Source organism: Fundulus heteroclitus, chromosome 20 (assembly GCF_011125445.2).
Source record: "Fundulus heteroclitus isolate FHET01 chromosome 20, MU-UCD_Fhet_4.1, whole genome shotgun sequence".
Taxonomy (NCBI): domain Eukaryota; kingdom Metazoa; phylum Chordata; class Actinopteri; order Cyprinodontiformes; family Fundulidae; genus Fundulus; species Fundulus heteroclitus.
This window is the reverse complement of record NC_046380.1, coordinates 22495627-22510390: the sequence shown is the minus strand read 5'-3', so window position 1 is coordinate 22510390 and position 14764 is coordinate 22495627. Positions and strand designations below refer to the sequence as shown.

The window sequence follows — 14764 nt, the reverse complement described above, 5'->3', positions numbered from 1 at the left end:
AGCGCCACTGAGAATTGCTATGTTGTGCACTGTTTAAAATATTTTCTGAGTATACCTATAAACAAAGGGACCTCTGTTGTCTCAGGCCGTTCCGGCCTCTTAAAAGTGCATCTGCAGCGTTGACTTGTGTTATCGATGTGCTGAAAACTGGGCTGAGCGGTAACGTGACGGCGCTGTAAAGCGTGGGGAGTGTGGAACGTGACTCACTGCTGGAATAAACAGACCAGACCTCAAGTGGGAGGAGAAAGCTTGTGTTTACAAATGGAGACAAGCGTGTAAGTTCTCAGGGTTCAGATTCTTACCTGGTGACAGGACTCTAAAGTGACAATGTTACTGCGAGCCCTGACCCATAGGTTAAGTGGGACAACTCCAGGTTAATCTTTTAATTGTTATTTATTGTTGGTCTGACATCTGATGTACTCCTGTTGCGACATGTGAATGTTAGTTATTGTATTTAGTTTATGCCACAATAAAAAGACCATGAATTCACACCAGATGTCAAGGGCCAATAGTTATTTTTTATTTGTTATTTTTTTTAAAAACTCTGCAAATATAATTGGATTGGACATTTACATTTGAGAATAACAGAAAGTATGGAAGCACTACCCTAAAAAAGCAAGCAAATTATTACACTATACGCTACTTTAAGAGGCTAATCTCTCATGCTAGTATTATTAGTAACTCCAATAGTAGTTTCAAACATGTAATTTTCCTGATTGAAGTCAAGGAGCATAAAATAATTGAAAGTATAGAAGGTGGAAATATTATAGTGAGAGAAGTAATGCGGCGGCCTCTGGTTAGAGCTAGTAATAACAAAACACCTACAGTAGATACAGTTTGGTGATCTGGAAAGTATTATTGGAGGACAGTGCCTTGCAAAACCATTATTTCTGACACAAAAGTAAACATGTCATTACTGTGGAAAAACTCCTGCTACGTGGTTGCTTGTGTGAGGTTCCATGGTGTAATGGTGAGCACTCTGGACTCTGAATCCAGCGATCCGAGTTCAAATCTCGGTGGAACCTTATTCTATTAAAAAGTTTGCAGTCGGCAATAATCATCTTGCTTAATGTTAGTGATCATAGTGACTGAGATTTCTTAAAGACAAACATCACTAATGTCAGTCATTCTCACTGCAGAGTTGTAATCATCCATGACAACTACTTCTTAAACCTTTGTTGTGATTACAAGCAGAACTGGAGTCAAACCTTTGGTAGTGCCGCTTTATAAGTTTGCGGTATAATTGACTAAGTTCAGTTTGCAGTCTCCTTTGGAGGTGACAGAGATGGGTTTGACTTCAATATCTGACAAGAACTGTTTTCTTGTGCTGTGGATTGGAAGAGATCAATCAAATTGTCACATCAGGCAACCACAGACTTTAGTTTACGTGACTGGGATTTAGGCCAACCCAACTCATGATACCCTACCAGTTGTCTTCAGAAGTCACCTATTTGGTAAAAATGGTCCAGCTGCACTGAATTTAATCTCATTATAAACACAGCTGTTGTTGGAAGGCTTCAGAGGTTTGTTAAAGAACATCAGTGAACAAAAAAGAAATTGTTTGCAGTACAACTTTTAGTCTTGTACTCCAAAAATCTGATATGGAGAAGTGACAAGAAGAAAGCCTTTGTTGAAAGAAGTCATGTTTGCGTCCTACCACATCCAGCGTAAAGGAACAAAGAATGTGCTCTGGTCAGATAGGAGGAAAATATACAATTTTGGATTTTCTACAGCAGTGACCAAAGATAATGGGAAGATGGATCTAAACACAGGGTTCAAGGCAGCTGGATACAAATCCTCTTCAAGTGTTTTTTTTTTTGTATTTTTATTGGTTTTTATTCTTTACTAGCAACAGTGAAGCTAAATGTGTGGCTATCTTGTATATATTTGCACTACTGTTATCACATATGCCCCCAATAAAAAACTTGGAAAAACACACACACACGTACAAAGTTGTTATATGTAGTAAGGATCATGTGTTCATCTATTTTCAGTCGTCTTCATCTTCAGCCCTTTTCTATGCCCTAACTCTGACAAATAACCCTAAACCTAATCATGACCAGTGCATACATAACCCTAAGCCTAACCTCAACTCAATTCACACCTTAGTCCTAAACTTTACCATTAGCAAGAAACAAGGTGAGGACCAGCAAAATGTCCTCACTTTGATGGTTTAAATCGGAAAAGTGGTCCTCATTCTGATGCCTAAACAGGAGCACACACACACACACATTTGTATATACACGAAGTGAGGACTGTGTCTTGACTTCCATTCACTTTTCCCTTACGCTGACCCTAACCCTAAACGTTACCAGTAAATACACCTTAGTCTTAACAATAACACCCTGGCCCAGAAAAAAAGGTCCTCACTTTACATCAAAGTCCTCACTTTATTGGTAAAATGACTTCAATCTAATTCTGATCACCTCAATGAAGGGAAAAAAGTATAGGAGGGCGAGTAAAAGCGTTTAAAACTGTACAGTTTGAGAAGAATGAGCTCATGTCATCTTACTTTTCCAGGGAGGAGCTATTTATATTTCACTATAGAAACTGCACTCTACAGCACCTTGCAGGAGTATTTGTACCCTATGTGTGTGTGTGTGTGTGTGTGTGTGTGTGTGTGTATCCAGGACACAGTGATCCACTGGGCTCAGTCACAGACAGGGTGGAGGAGCTGGTGAGGAGGAGGCAGTGCAGGGCCCAGTCATCCTGAGCTGGAATTTCCTCCCTCTTCCAGCTCTTCACGTGTAACTCGTGTTTTTTACCGGGCCAAGTCCACGTGTGTCGCTGATCCACACCCCTTCTGGGGGAGGGGACAGAGGAGGGTCTCCGCTCCACAGGCAGTTCATAAAAGTGTAGTCTTGGCTGTGGGAAAACTGGTAGAACCTCACAAGACTCTGTGGCTGCACTGTAAAAAAAAATCCGTTGTTTTTACGGAAAAAAACTGGCAGCTGTGGTTGCCAGAATAATCCCGTAGAAAATACTACAAAAATGTTAACAACATTACGGAACAACTTGTACATTTTACTGGGATTTAATGTACAATAAATGATGACTAAATGTACATTTTGCAGTTATTCAATGTACAATAAGCAGTTTTAGGATGTGAAATTTACAAGTTGTTTTGTAATGTTGTTTACATTTGTACTGTATTTTTAACGGGATTATTCTGGCAACCACAGCTGCCAGTTTTTTTCCGTAAAAACAACAGATTTCTTTTTTAAAGATGTTTACATTTGTATTGTATTTTTAACGGGATTATTCTGGCAACCACAGCTGCCAGTTTTTTTCCGTAAAAACAACAGATTTCTTTTTTTAAAGATGTTTACATTTGTACTGTATTTTTAACAAAAAAAAAATTTATATATATATATATATATATATATATATATATATATATATATATATATATATATATATATATATATATATATATATATATATTACAGTCTATCTACATTGCTTCAAATTACTTCTAAATGAAAAGTCAGGCTGTAACAAACCACTCGTCAGACATTATACAATTCACAATAATGCAAATTTATTGTTGAAAAAATAATGAGAAAGAGATCATTAAAGTGTGTGTGTGTGTGTGTGTGTGTGTGGTTGCACTTGTGTTTGTGAGAGAGAGGAATTATGAGTGAGGTGTGGTAGTGAGTGAGTGAATAAATGTGAACCTTGTTAATAGCGAGCCACGAAAAAAGATGATATAGGTGTTCATCGGCTCAATCACTTTGAAGGAACACCTAGGGGAATAGAGAAGAGAAACAAACACAATAATCTCCATTAGTTTCATTAGTAAAGTCAGTCAATAATCAAGGGCAGCAGTAGCACTAGCACACATACCTTTTTAAATAGCTCGCCATTCATGGAGAGCTTGTGAATCATGGTAAAGGCTTGATTAACATGCAACTGCATTGCTTCTAGAAGAACATCTAGAGAAACATGGGTGTTCACTGTCGCGGCCACTTGAAGGAACAACTAATGGAATAGAGAAGAGACAGAAACACATATTCTCCATTAGTTTCATTAGTAAAGTCAGTCAATAATCAAGGACAACAGTAGCATTAGCACACGTACATTGAACACGTGGGAATTATGTACAGTGCATCCTGAAAGTATTCACACCCCTCTCAATGTTTCAGCATTTGTTGCATTGCATCTCCTTCAGTCAAATAAGTTCATTTTTTTTCTCCTTGGTCTAGACTCAGTGAACCATAACGACAGCAAGAGTGTTATTGAGTGTTATAACATAGGGTGTGAATACTTATGCCCATGTGGATATTTCAGTTTTTTAACGATTTGCAAAAACTTCTACAATTCTGTATTTTGCTGTCATTATGGGGCATTAAAATCAACTTATTTGACTGAAGGAGATGACTGCAATGCAACAAATGCTGAAACATTGACAGGGGTGTGAATACTCTCTGGATGCACTGAACATAATTCCCACGTGTTCATTCATAGTTTTGATGCCTTCAACGAGAATCTTCAATGGAAATAGACATGGTAATAAAGGAAACATTGATTGAGAAGGTGTGTCCAAACTTTTGGCCTGTACTGTACCTTTTCAAACAGCTCGCCATTCATGGTTGAAAAGGTCATGAATCAAGTTACAGAAGCTTAGATTAACATGCAACTGCATTGCTTCCAGAAGAACATCTAGAAACATGGGTGTTCACTGTCGTGGCCACTTGAAGGAACAACTAATGGAATAGAGAAGAGACAGAAACACATATTCTCCATTAGTTTCATTAGTAAAGTCAGTCAATAATCAAGGGCAGCAGTAGCACTAGCACACATACCTTTTTAAATAGCTCGCCATTCATGGAGAGCTTGTGAATCATGGTAAAGGCTTGATTAACATGCAACTGCATTGCTTCTAGAAGAACATCTAGAGAAACATGGGTGTTCACTGTCGCGGCCACTTGAAGGAACAACTAATGGAATAGAGAAGAGACAGAAACACATATTCTCCATTAGTTTCATTAGTAAAGTCAGTCAATAATCAAGGACAGCAGTAGCATTAGCACTAGCACACATACCTTTTTAAATAGCTCGCCATTCATGGTCTGAGAGGTCCTGAATCAAAGTAAGGACTCTTGGATTCACATGGAGCCGTTTTGTTTTTGTTTGTTCCACTTTTGTCCCCTTCTCCGGATTAATAGAGAAGAAACATCTAGGTTAACTGAAGAGAGAAGAAACACATACTACTATAAATGATACAACCATCTCAACTAGTCAAATCAGTACAAAGGGAAAGACAAAAAAGGTGAGAATACGGGTTACAGTTTTCCATTAATTAAAGTTTAAGGGAGCTAAGGGGCCAACCGTGAACCCCCCACATAATCCAACTTTAAAAAAAAATATATTTTTTTTTTTAAAGGTCCCATCATGCTTAACATGAATTAAAATGTTTACATTGAAAATTTTGCACTACATGTTTCAGGTAGTCAGTGTATTTCCAAACATTGCAAATTGCATTGCACCTTCCCCTAGCTCACGGAGAGTCATGTTTCTGTAATGTGTTTCCATTGCATTTTCAATGTATGGAAAGACATTGACTACCTGAAACATGTAGTGCAACCCAAAATGTTCAGTGTTAACATTCTGATTTATGCTCAGCATGGTCAGACTTTTAAAAGAAAGTTGGTTCCTTTGAATTATGGGAGAGTGAACCTTAAGGCCTATAGACATTAGACACTACACTCTGCCTATTGACATATCAACGTCTTTTTTTTTCCTCTTGATGACAGACACCTTTGGTATAATGTATAGATTCCTAAGTTAAAGGACAACTTCGGTCAATTTCAACAAGAGCTCTATTGCTCATGCTACTTGAGACTTGCCAGGACTGAAGACGTGAGAAATTTTGGTCTAAATCCTATAGGTTTCCTTGAACAGAGAATTAGCACTGACAGCTAATCCATGGGGGCATAACTTTAAATTGTGAATTTAACACTCCAAATGTCAACCTCAAAGCTATGCAACACCAGCCGACACAATACAACACAACACTGTAATGTGTATGACTAGAAATGCTTAAAAAGTAGTTAAAAACAGTGTGTTTGTGCAAGCAGCCATATACAAAATTTAAACAAATGATATGATAAAACACAGTGTAAAGTTCTGCCCCCATGGGTTAGCTATCAGCGCTAATTCTCTGTTCAAATAAACCTATACAAGTTGGACCAAAATGTTTTGCGTCTTCAGTACTGGCAAGTCTCGAGTAGCTTCAGCAATAGAGCTCTTGTTGAAATGGACCGAAGTTGTCCTTTGAGCAGAACATGTCATTTTGCCCATGAAATGAAATCGTTTTTGCTAAAACAAATACTCAGGCAATTAGTTTGACAATGTGTCAACATTATTTCATACATGTTATTTGATTCATTGTATTTCAGTTAGCAATGCTACAGAGCTGGTATCTTGACTAAGATGGTGGTGGCGATGGGGTAAAAGAACTTGGTTATCATTCCAGTAGCCACAGAAGTCAGGGGTTGAAGCTAGCCCCTAGCAAGGCACTTAACCCCATGTTGCTCTAGGGGAGAATGGCCCTGTAGGTATTTGTATGCACGTTGCTTTGGATAAAAGCCTGAGCCAAATGACTAAATAAATAGAACAAAACAATTGTACAAATTTACTTTTAAAGTAAATGTGCTTTGACAACCTGCCACAGGACACTTTACAGATCTTCCCTCCACTAAATGTTTTTTTAAGTGTACAAGAAGTTCCTGCACAGTCTGAAATCGGTCTGACCACAGTGACATGGCGCAAATAAAACTTGATATAATGGCTGTGTTAGCATTAGCAAACGGTGCTGGGACATTGTGCTTTCGATAGAAGTGACACTTAAATGATGCATATGTACAAAATGTCTGCCTGCAGTCAGTACTCTCACACTTGAACACGCAGCGTGGTTCGTTTTTATGAACCCTACAATGCAACACATAAGCCTTTAACGTGTGCAATGTTCTCCCGCAAAAATGACAATGAATCATGGCGCGGGGAGCTAGAAACAGGCAAAATAGCTATTAGCTGCTAGCAGCCAGTATCAATGTGAAGTTGTCAGTTGTCCGCCTATGAGCCAGTGAAATCAATAAAAACGCGCCGTTTTGTTTCACAAAATTGTCTTTTGACTTAACCTGATGCTCGAACCAGAGACATTACTTACTCAAACTTGGTGTCTGTTAAGTGCCACTGCCAGAGAGCCGAACACGCACGTGTACCAACCTAGCTAGTAACTGTGTGGTGGGACGTTGACGCTGAAGCAGCGCAACTACAGCCTGTGAATGGGCGGAGCTAACATTTGAACCAAAATAATTTTATATTCTCCTGCAAAGAACAAAGTTTTTGTAAAATAAACTATTCTACATAGCAGGAATAAACAGAAAATAAAACTGTTTACTTACCAATAGTTGGTTCCATGAAAAATTCCAATATATGTAGAGCAGCAGCACCAGATGGCCATGGTTTGATTCTTCTTCTTCTTCTTTATGAATTTTTCTGGCGGTTGGCACGCAACGAAACGGTGCATTACCGCCACCAACTGGTTTGGAGTGTGGATCACCATGGTTTGATTCTGCTGCGTTTTCCATTCAAATATCATCATGGATAGGCATCCCGTGTTAACTAGACCTACATAAAGCTTCCCTTTCCTAATTTATTCTATAAAAAAGTATTGTCTTTTAAACACATTAACAGTTTTATTTGGTTTAGAGTTTTACGAAATGGTAAACGAAATTAGGTTAGGGATCAGACGAAGCGCAGCCCAAAGACCCCTTATGATGAGTACCATTAATGGACTCAGTGCTCCCTGCCTGTGGGATTCCAGAGGCAGCTGATGGGTATCGGCAGTCCAAGCGACATGCGGCTCGGGCGGTTGCCGAGGCAAAAACTCGTTTTATGAAATGTGCCAAAGAGCCTAGGCTACTGACTTTTTTTTAACAGGGCAATGATGTAATTTTAACTGTATGACTTTTTTTTGGCATTACAGTTTATTTGTGTTTAAATTACATTAATTTGTAAATTATACAAAAAATTCTGATCTATTCAACATATTCTTACTGTAAAATGAACAGTTGTATTTGGTTAGGAGTTTTACAGTTTATCATTGTAAATTACACAATGCTTCATTGTTTTTGCATCTACAGTTTTTTTATGTCATGATTTTACAGGAATTCACTGTTAATTCTACGGATATTATTTACAGTGTGCTGTGTAGCTTTATACGCCTGATCTGTGGAGGGTGTGGATTGGATAACAAAAGCCCGGTGCTTCATTTTACATCACCGTTTGTTGTGAAACTGGAAGTGGAAGACGGCAAGAAGGTGGACAGACAGACTAACTCCATACGAGTAAGGAAGGACTGGACTGGACTTCAACTGGTTCAAGATGTAAGTAAAAATAACTTTGTATTTGTCTGGAGAAAGCAAAACAGCGTAGCTTTGTATAGGAGGTCTCAGTCAATATAGCATCTAATAGGTAACCTACTTTCTAATACCCATTCCTCTTTCCTCTTTCATTATTAATATAAAACATTCCTCTTTTACCTTTTTTAAAGTTTGAATCACCTATACCAACATCTTCTGTATGGCGATCAGCAGATATAAATCTAGTTTCCTCAGTTTGCCGCTCTTTCTACGAGCTTTCGAGGTCACCCAGACTTGATGTTGGGCTATTTTTACACACATGTGTCAGTGTTGTGTGAAGGTGACAGCCCAGATGTGGCTGCCAGACACGAGCCGCGGACTCACGTGGAGCAGAAAATGGGCAGGCTCCCAGCACCCGGTTCCTCTCCCGCTTCCCGCCACTGCGCTTGAATCACTCCACCCCGAGGTGGAGCGCCGCCCTCCGCTCTGACGCCCAGTGCCGGGATAGGGTGGGGGGCGGGGGGGGGAAGCTGGGACACAGTGTTATTCATTCGTTCTCCTTCAACGTCCCAGTGTACGTCACCAAATATAGAAGCGGCACTCCTCCCGCAACAGAGGAACTTTTATTTAAGTGTTCAGACGCACGTTTGCTTCAGATTTTGTCCTGATCACAGGTTATTGCTGACCTTTCCGCCCCCCTGTTATGTAACAGTGGGTGGTGAAGGAAGACTTATTTATAATTACATCAAATTAGTCATCACTACCCATCATCACTACCCATCATCACTACCCATCATCACTAACATCATCAAATGTATTTAAAGTAGACATACATAAAGGGTTTGGAAATCCCAAGGATCCATCCAGTAGCCTCAAGGAGAAACTTAAAGAGACTTTAGGATTCTTAACTCGGGGTTCTGCCAGATAGTTATAAGCAGTAAATATCTTACCTACAGCACATATTTCTGCTAGTGTCTTTGTTTTGTAAACATCCTGATCAGGTGAAGCTAATGGCTGTTCCAAAATGGGCACGAAACAACTCCAGTCTCTAAAACATTACTGCAGCTTAATTGTGTGTGATAGATGTATATAAAGTGTGTGAAACTTGTAAAGTGTTTCATTTGCTCCCTTCTCAATACGTTTCACAGTAGGACGCTTACTGATGACATACTGTCTCCCACCTCTGTTTCCTGTCTGAATAATCATCAGCTTCTGTTTAACTAATGCCTTAAGAAGAACATGATGAAGCAACATGACATATTTAAGATTAGAGTTGTTTAAAGATAGTGGAAGTCGGCTTTGGCCTTGGCCACCGTCGGACTAGCTGTTGGTTTCCGCCTTCAGGACCAACTCATCAGAGTTTATGCGAAACGTTAAGCAATGGGAGCAATCTATGGCCCTGTCCCCATGAAGACGGGTTTGACTTTAGTGGGATGGGGGGGTCCCGTCCAGAGTGGCCTCTCCCCTATCACACATGCGCTAACACAAACAACAGCAATAGAGTTGCGTTTATGTTTCAGACACTATTCTATTTACTTTACGCTCTCTCTCGGGTTCGTTGTTTTCGCCCTGCTCTTCGTCTTTCTTTACCTGTGGAGCAGCGTTGCTACGCCCCTCCCTGGCATGGCGTAGGTATTACAGGGCCTATTAAGGCTCCGATGTTGTTTTTTTTGCGGTTTCATCTTTACGCTAAACGTTTTTGTGCGGATACAGTATTCGGCTCCGTGTGGCTGTATATACCCCGCATTATAACCTTTTAACAAAACTTCATTGGGAACATCCTGAATTATTCCTTTAAAGAATAGTTTTACTGGTCAAGACCATTTAATCAATTGTAAAAGCTGAATACACACGGAACGTTTATTTATCATAACATTTTAAACGCACGAGTACCGTGGGAGAGGAAAGAAAGACGGTCACTAGAAGGTCAATAGAAGGATCTAAATTAAAAAAAATTATTTTATCCTTCTTTCCCATTAAGATTTAAAACACAACCAAAGTATTTGTTGTAGAACTTTAAATTAAAGAAGTACTGGATAAAAGACTCTGGTTTGATGTCCACTGAGACAGTTATAATAATTTGAAATGATTGAAACATGTGCCTGTCACACACAAATGCTGCCAAATCTCACTCTATCTAAGGCTAGAGAAGGTGATCCTCCTTCACTGTCGTCCTACAGAGACATATTAATAATCTTCTTCAACAACTGAATTATTAGTTCCCTTTTGAAGTCACGAAATAACAAGTAAGCCATGGTACCTGGTGACCGATTTCATTTCAATTTGTCAAAAAACAAACAAAATAACTGCTTGTGCCTGGTGGTGGTGGCAGAAAGGACATTTGTATCAGCGCTGATCTATTAAGTCATTGTGCAGCCATCAGAAATGGCAGTTTGCAGGTTTGACTCCCCATATGAGGAAATCCCAGAGCTCAGGACGAGGTTACACCGCCACCGTGTGGGCAGTCGCACGCGTTAGAGAGACAGACAGGATTAGTTCTTACATGTCTGGCAGATTATGTCCAGGCATGTACCAGCCGCACAGAGAGGAGGGCCCAGTGACTCACTGGCCGCTCCCTGCCTTTATAAAAGCAGCTCTGCAGACACACTGCTCCTTCACTCCGGAGGTGTTGAACAAGGCAGGAAGATGGTGAGTCTGGGCTCTTGGTTTTAGGTTTCTGGAGTTTATAGGTTGAGTTTTTGGGGCTTTCTGTGGCACCGTCCTTGTTGTTTTCTAATGTAAGAATGGTGTGAATATTCCACTGTATTCAGCACCGAGGGAGAGCTTGGTGCAAGATGAGTTCATCTTTAAAGAGGCTTTTCAAGTAATTATCTAAGTAGAAGTATACATATATATATATATATATATATATATATATATATATATATATATATATATATATATATATATATATATATATATATATATATATATATATATATATATATATATACACAATGTGTGTATTCTGGAGCATGTAACAAAAGTATGTCTGATTCTGATTGAGAAGCAGCTGTTTTTAAAACTAACCAGAGGCGTTTGTTGTGTTTTATTACCAGTGCAGAATCATGGCTTCCCACAAGTCGATGCTGAGTCCTCTGGGGGGGACCAGGCGGGCCCGCAGGAACCTGTTCGGCCCCGTGGACCGGGACCAGCTGCAGGTGGACTACCAGGCCGCGCTGCGTAAAGACCTGGACGAGGCGTCGAGACGATGGGGCTTTGACTTCAAGTCGGACGAGCCTCTGGAGACCGGCGACTTCAAGTGGGAGGGCGTCCCAGAAACCAGGGTCCCGCTGCTCTACAGGTCATGCGTGGTGGCCCCCAGACGGGCAGAGGGCCCGAGGGTGGCAGACGCCGCGGTTCTGACCAAAGGAGCGAGGGTGGAGAAGGAGAACCTCCCTCAGACGCCAGAGAAACGTGCAGGGGAGCTGGAGGCCCTGGAGAGAACGCCGGAGAAGGGAGACACCGCTGGGCTGAAGAGGAAACAGACAAACATTACAGGTTTGTCTCTCAGTGCAGATAATTAGAAGGTCGCGTTGAGTGCGAGATAAATAACGTCTTCTTCTTTATCCCAACAGACTTCTATCAGGCCAAGAGAAAAGTCGTGTGGATGCCCAGGAAGTCTGGGGAGTGATTCACAGAGATGCTGCCGGAAAAACGCCCAAGAAACCACACAGGCAGGCAGCACCTGACTCAGGAATCATATGTTCCACACGGACTCCAGCAATGAATCACCTAAACAAAAAAAAAAACCCACAGGAGAGCTGCGTGTCACCGCTACGGCACACAGTTAATTAGGGTGCCGCATAGGAGGGGCCCTGGCTGGCTTCTTCCCGCCCAGTGGTAAGATTGGGACATTTGAGCAGAAAAGATTAACAGTAATCCCAGGAATCAGTGGATTTATACTCATTTTGGATCGAGGGGCTCGCCAAAGCGCCGTCTGACATTCGCTGCAGCCGCTCTTACGGGGAAATCTCAGCTTGTCGGTAACTCTCTACCTCTCACCGGAAAGAAGGAAGGCTGGATGAAACGTTTTCAGATGTCACTGAGGTTATTGGGGTCGCAGGAAGAAGCTGAACACCGGCTGAAAACTGGAGAGAATCAGGGGGGAGGGGAGGGGAAGCACTTTGTCTCCTTTGTTCAAATGCACTATTGTTTTTATTACAGTGTTTTTCTACTTTAAATACCTTCTTGTACTGTTTTAAACCTACTTAAGGAGCTCTGATAAAATGAGCATGCAGAAGCTTTGCTTAGACTTTAAACGACGGACGTCCCAACTTGTTTCTTTCCACCCTGTGTGAAAAGTTTTAAGATGAATCTTTTTAAATCAGCCCAGACTCTCGCCTGAGGGAAACACCTTACAGAGCTGGTGGCCTCTGGCGCAGCTATCTATAGCATATATGTAGTAATCTAACTCAGAGATTTATTGACAGAATTTATTTTAGCCTTGTCAGGTACCATTGAGTTAAAAAACACCGCAGCGTTGCACACAAATCTGACGGTGTTTCACGAGGCATGGAGCATCCAGCGCCACGTGGTCGTGCCGTTTTTTTAAACTCCAGAGAGGACAATCAGAAGAAAGTGTTCCTGGACACAAATGTATTATTTGCTAAGCTGAAATCACAAGCTGTATTGTTTTTTTTTTATTTATTTATGTTTATTTTTGTTTCTAAGCACAGCACAGTTTTATCAAATAAATCATGTTCCTTTTTTTTTTTTTTTTTTCTCCCCTGACATTTATCTCTGTTCTGGCAAATCCTGCCGCTATGGATAATCTGACCGGGTCACAGACAAGGGCCTGTAATTCTAATCCTTTACGTACTGACAGCTTTGAAATGTCCACCGCTTGCAAATCCAAGGCGAAAGAATCACCCCAAACAGCGAAAGCCCTTCTGTTGATAGATGCATGTGCCCGGGTCCTGTAACTGCATTGTTTATGTTAAAAGCTATAAATATGTGTACCCTTTATTTATTGAGCGATTGTGTTCCAAGTGTCGATTTAGACTGTTTTAATTATGACACGTCTGAACCTAAATAAAATGTTCAAGAGGCTTTGTCGTTCATTTTTCTCTGATCATTTGCAGAAGCCCTTCCTACGTTTTCACACTGCGATCACAAACTTTAGAGTGTTTTTATAAGATTGCACGTAATAATCCAGGGGTCTGAAACCTGTGGCTCTATGGACCACAGGTTATATAACTTCACCTAAAAAGGATAAAGAACCACCCCTTTTAACCACCCCTGTTATATCCACTGAGCTATATAATACACTGGAGTGCTGATTTTGATGAAAAACTGAAGTCACTGGTCGCCATCTTGCTACTCCCTACTCTCACAGAATCCCATAGGATTTGGTTGCAACAACAAGCAGTTTTCTGACTGTGAAAATGTTTCACAGGTAATTCTACAGTCAGTGGATGTACTAACACTATCAACTACTAGGAAATTAGGTGCTATTCATATTAAATATATATATATATATGTATATATAAATATTTGTACATGTACATATGTATATATATGTAAATATATGTTTTTGTATATTGTTATTTATATATTTATAAATGTTAAATATATATATTTAAATGAATAAAATGCAAAATATTTCAGCACATGACTTTCTCAGTACTTGATATTTTTAGAACATAACATAAAACTATATGGCATTTGACATTTTAAAAGTCTTAAGCCCCCCCTGAACATGAGAAAATCATCGTTATTTGATGCTGTAGCGCACATATTCCCTAGTTACTGGGGGGAAATAGGGAGTACCAATATGGCGGCTGGTGGCTTCAAAGCGACTTGTTCAAATAGTGGGCGATTAGCACTCCAGTGTATAATATAGCTCAGTGGTTATATCCCTTTTTGGATATAACAGGTTTGATGTGACCCATGCTGCCTGTCTGAAGAAATGTCATCGCCTAGATTTAGCCGGGCGGAAAGACCGGAGCCGCCCTCTGGAAAAACAACGCAGTGATTGACCTGTTTCTGCGGGTAACACGCCGATCCTCTCTGACAGCGGCTCATCATTCCTTCAACAGCAAAGTGAGATTGTTGTTCAAGGGAAACCTCGGAGCCTCCAACCCACAAAACAACCTTGTGACCTCGTGATGCTGTTTGTTCACTAATGTTCACTAATGAGTGGTGTGAGTGCACCCTTAACAAACCAGTGAGACCTTCAGAGCGGTTGGATTACGCACAAGGTTGACTCATTACTAATTAGGTGACTCCAAAAGACAACTGGGAGGATTGCATTTTTTATTTAAGGGTATTAGAGTAAACAGGGCCGACTAGATATATGCACGGTGTACGTCTCAGATTTTTAGTCATCAAACATTCAGAAAAAGCAAGTATAAACTGCCTTCCACCATGAATACTTACTTTGTTTTGTCCCG

At 40.4% G+C, this 14764-nt stretch overlaps 1 protein-coding gene, 1 long non-coding RNA gene and 1 other non-coding gene across 6 annotated transcripts; 2 read left to right on the top strand and 1 right to left on the bottom strand.

The window, feature by feature from the left end:
* Positions 1-953: 953 nt before the first annotated feature.
* On the top strand, positions 954-1025 carry trnaq-uug. The gene has a single exon. It is a non-coding gene; the product is annotated as a tRNA-Gln (tRNA).
* Positions 1026-3519: 2494 nt separating this feature from the next.
* Positions 3520-7676, bottom strand: LOC118567102. Of its 3 annotated transcripts, none has more exons than XR_004933483.1 (6): positions 7410-7676; positions 5046-5179; positions 4806-4940; positions 4567-4706; positions 3847-3981; positions 3520-3746 (listed from the first exon to the last, which is right to left on the bottom strand). It is a non-coding gene; the product is annotated as an uncharacterized LOC118567102 (long non-coding RNA). The 3 variants fall into 3 exon arrangements; XR_004933481.1 differs by lacking the exon at positions 7410-7676 and adding an exon at positions 7172-7389; XR_004933482.1 differs by lacking the exons at positions 4567-4706; positions 7410-7676 and adding an exon at positions 7172-7389.
* A 3316-nt stretch (positions 7677-10992) lies between these two features.
* On the top strand, positions 10993-13421 carry LOC105927087 (cyclin-dependent kinase inhibitor 1A). 2 transcript variants are annotated; one of them, XM_012863689.3, is made up of 3 exons: positions 10993-11018; positions 11429-11870; positions 11948-13421. In XM_012863689.3, the coding sequence occupies exons 1-3, from the start codon at positions 11016-11018 to the stop codon at positions 12001-12003; spliced, it is 501 nt and encodes a 166-aa protein (XP_012719143.2). In that variant the 5' UTR covers positions 10993-11015; the 3' UTR covers positions 12004-13421. The 2 variants fall into 2 exon arrangements, with proteins under 2 accessions (XP_012719143.2, XP_021172779.2); XM_021317104.2 differs by having other exon boundaries at positions 11000-11060.
* The last annotated feature ends 1343 nt before the right edge of the window (positions 13422-14764 follow it).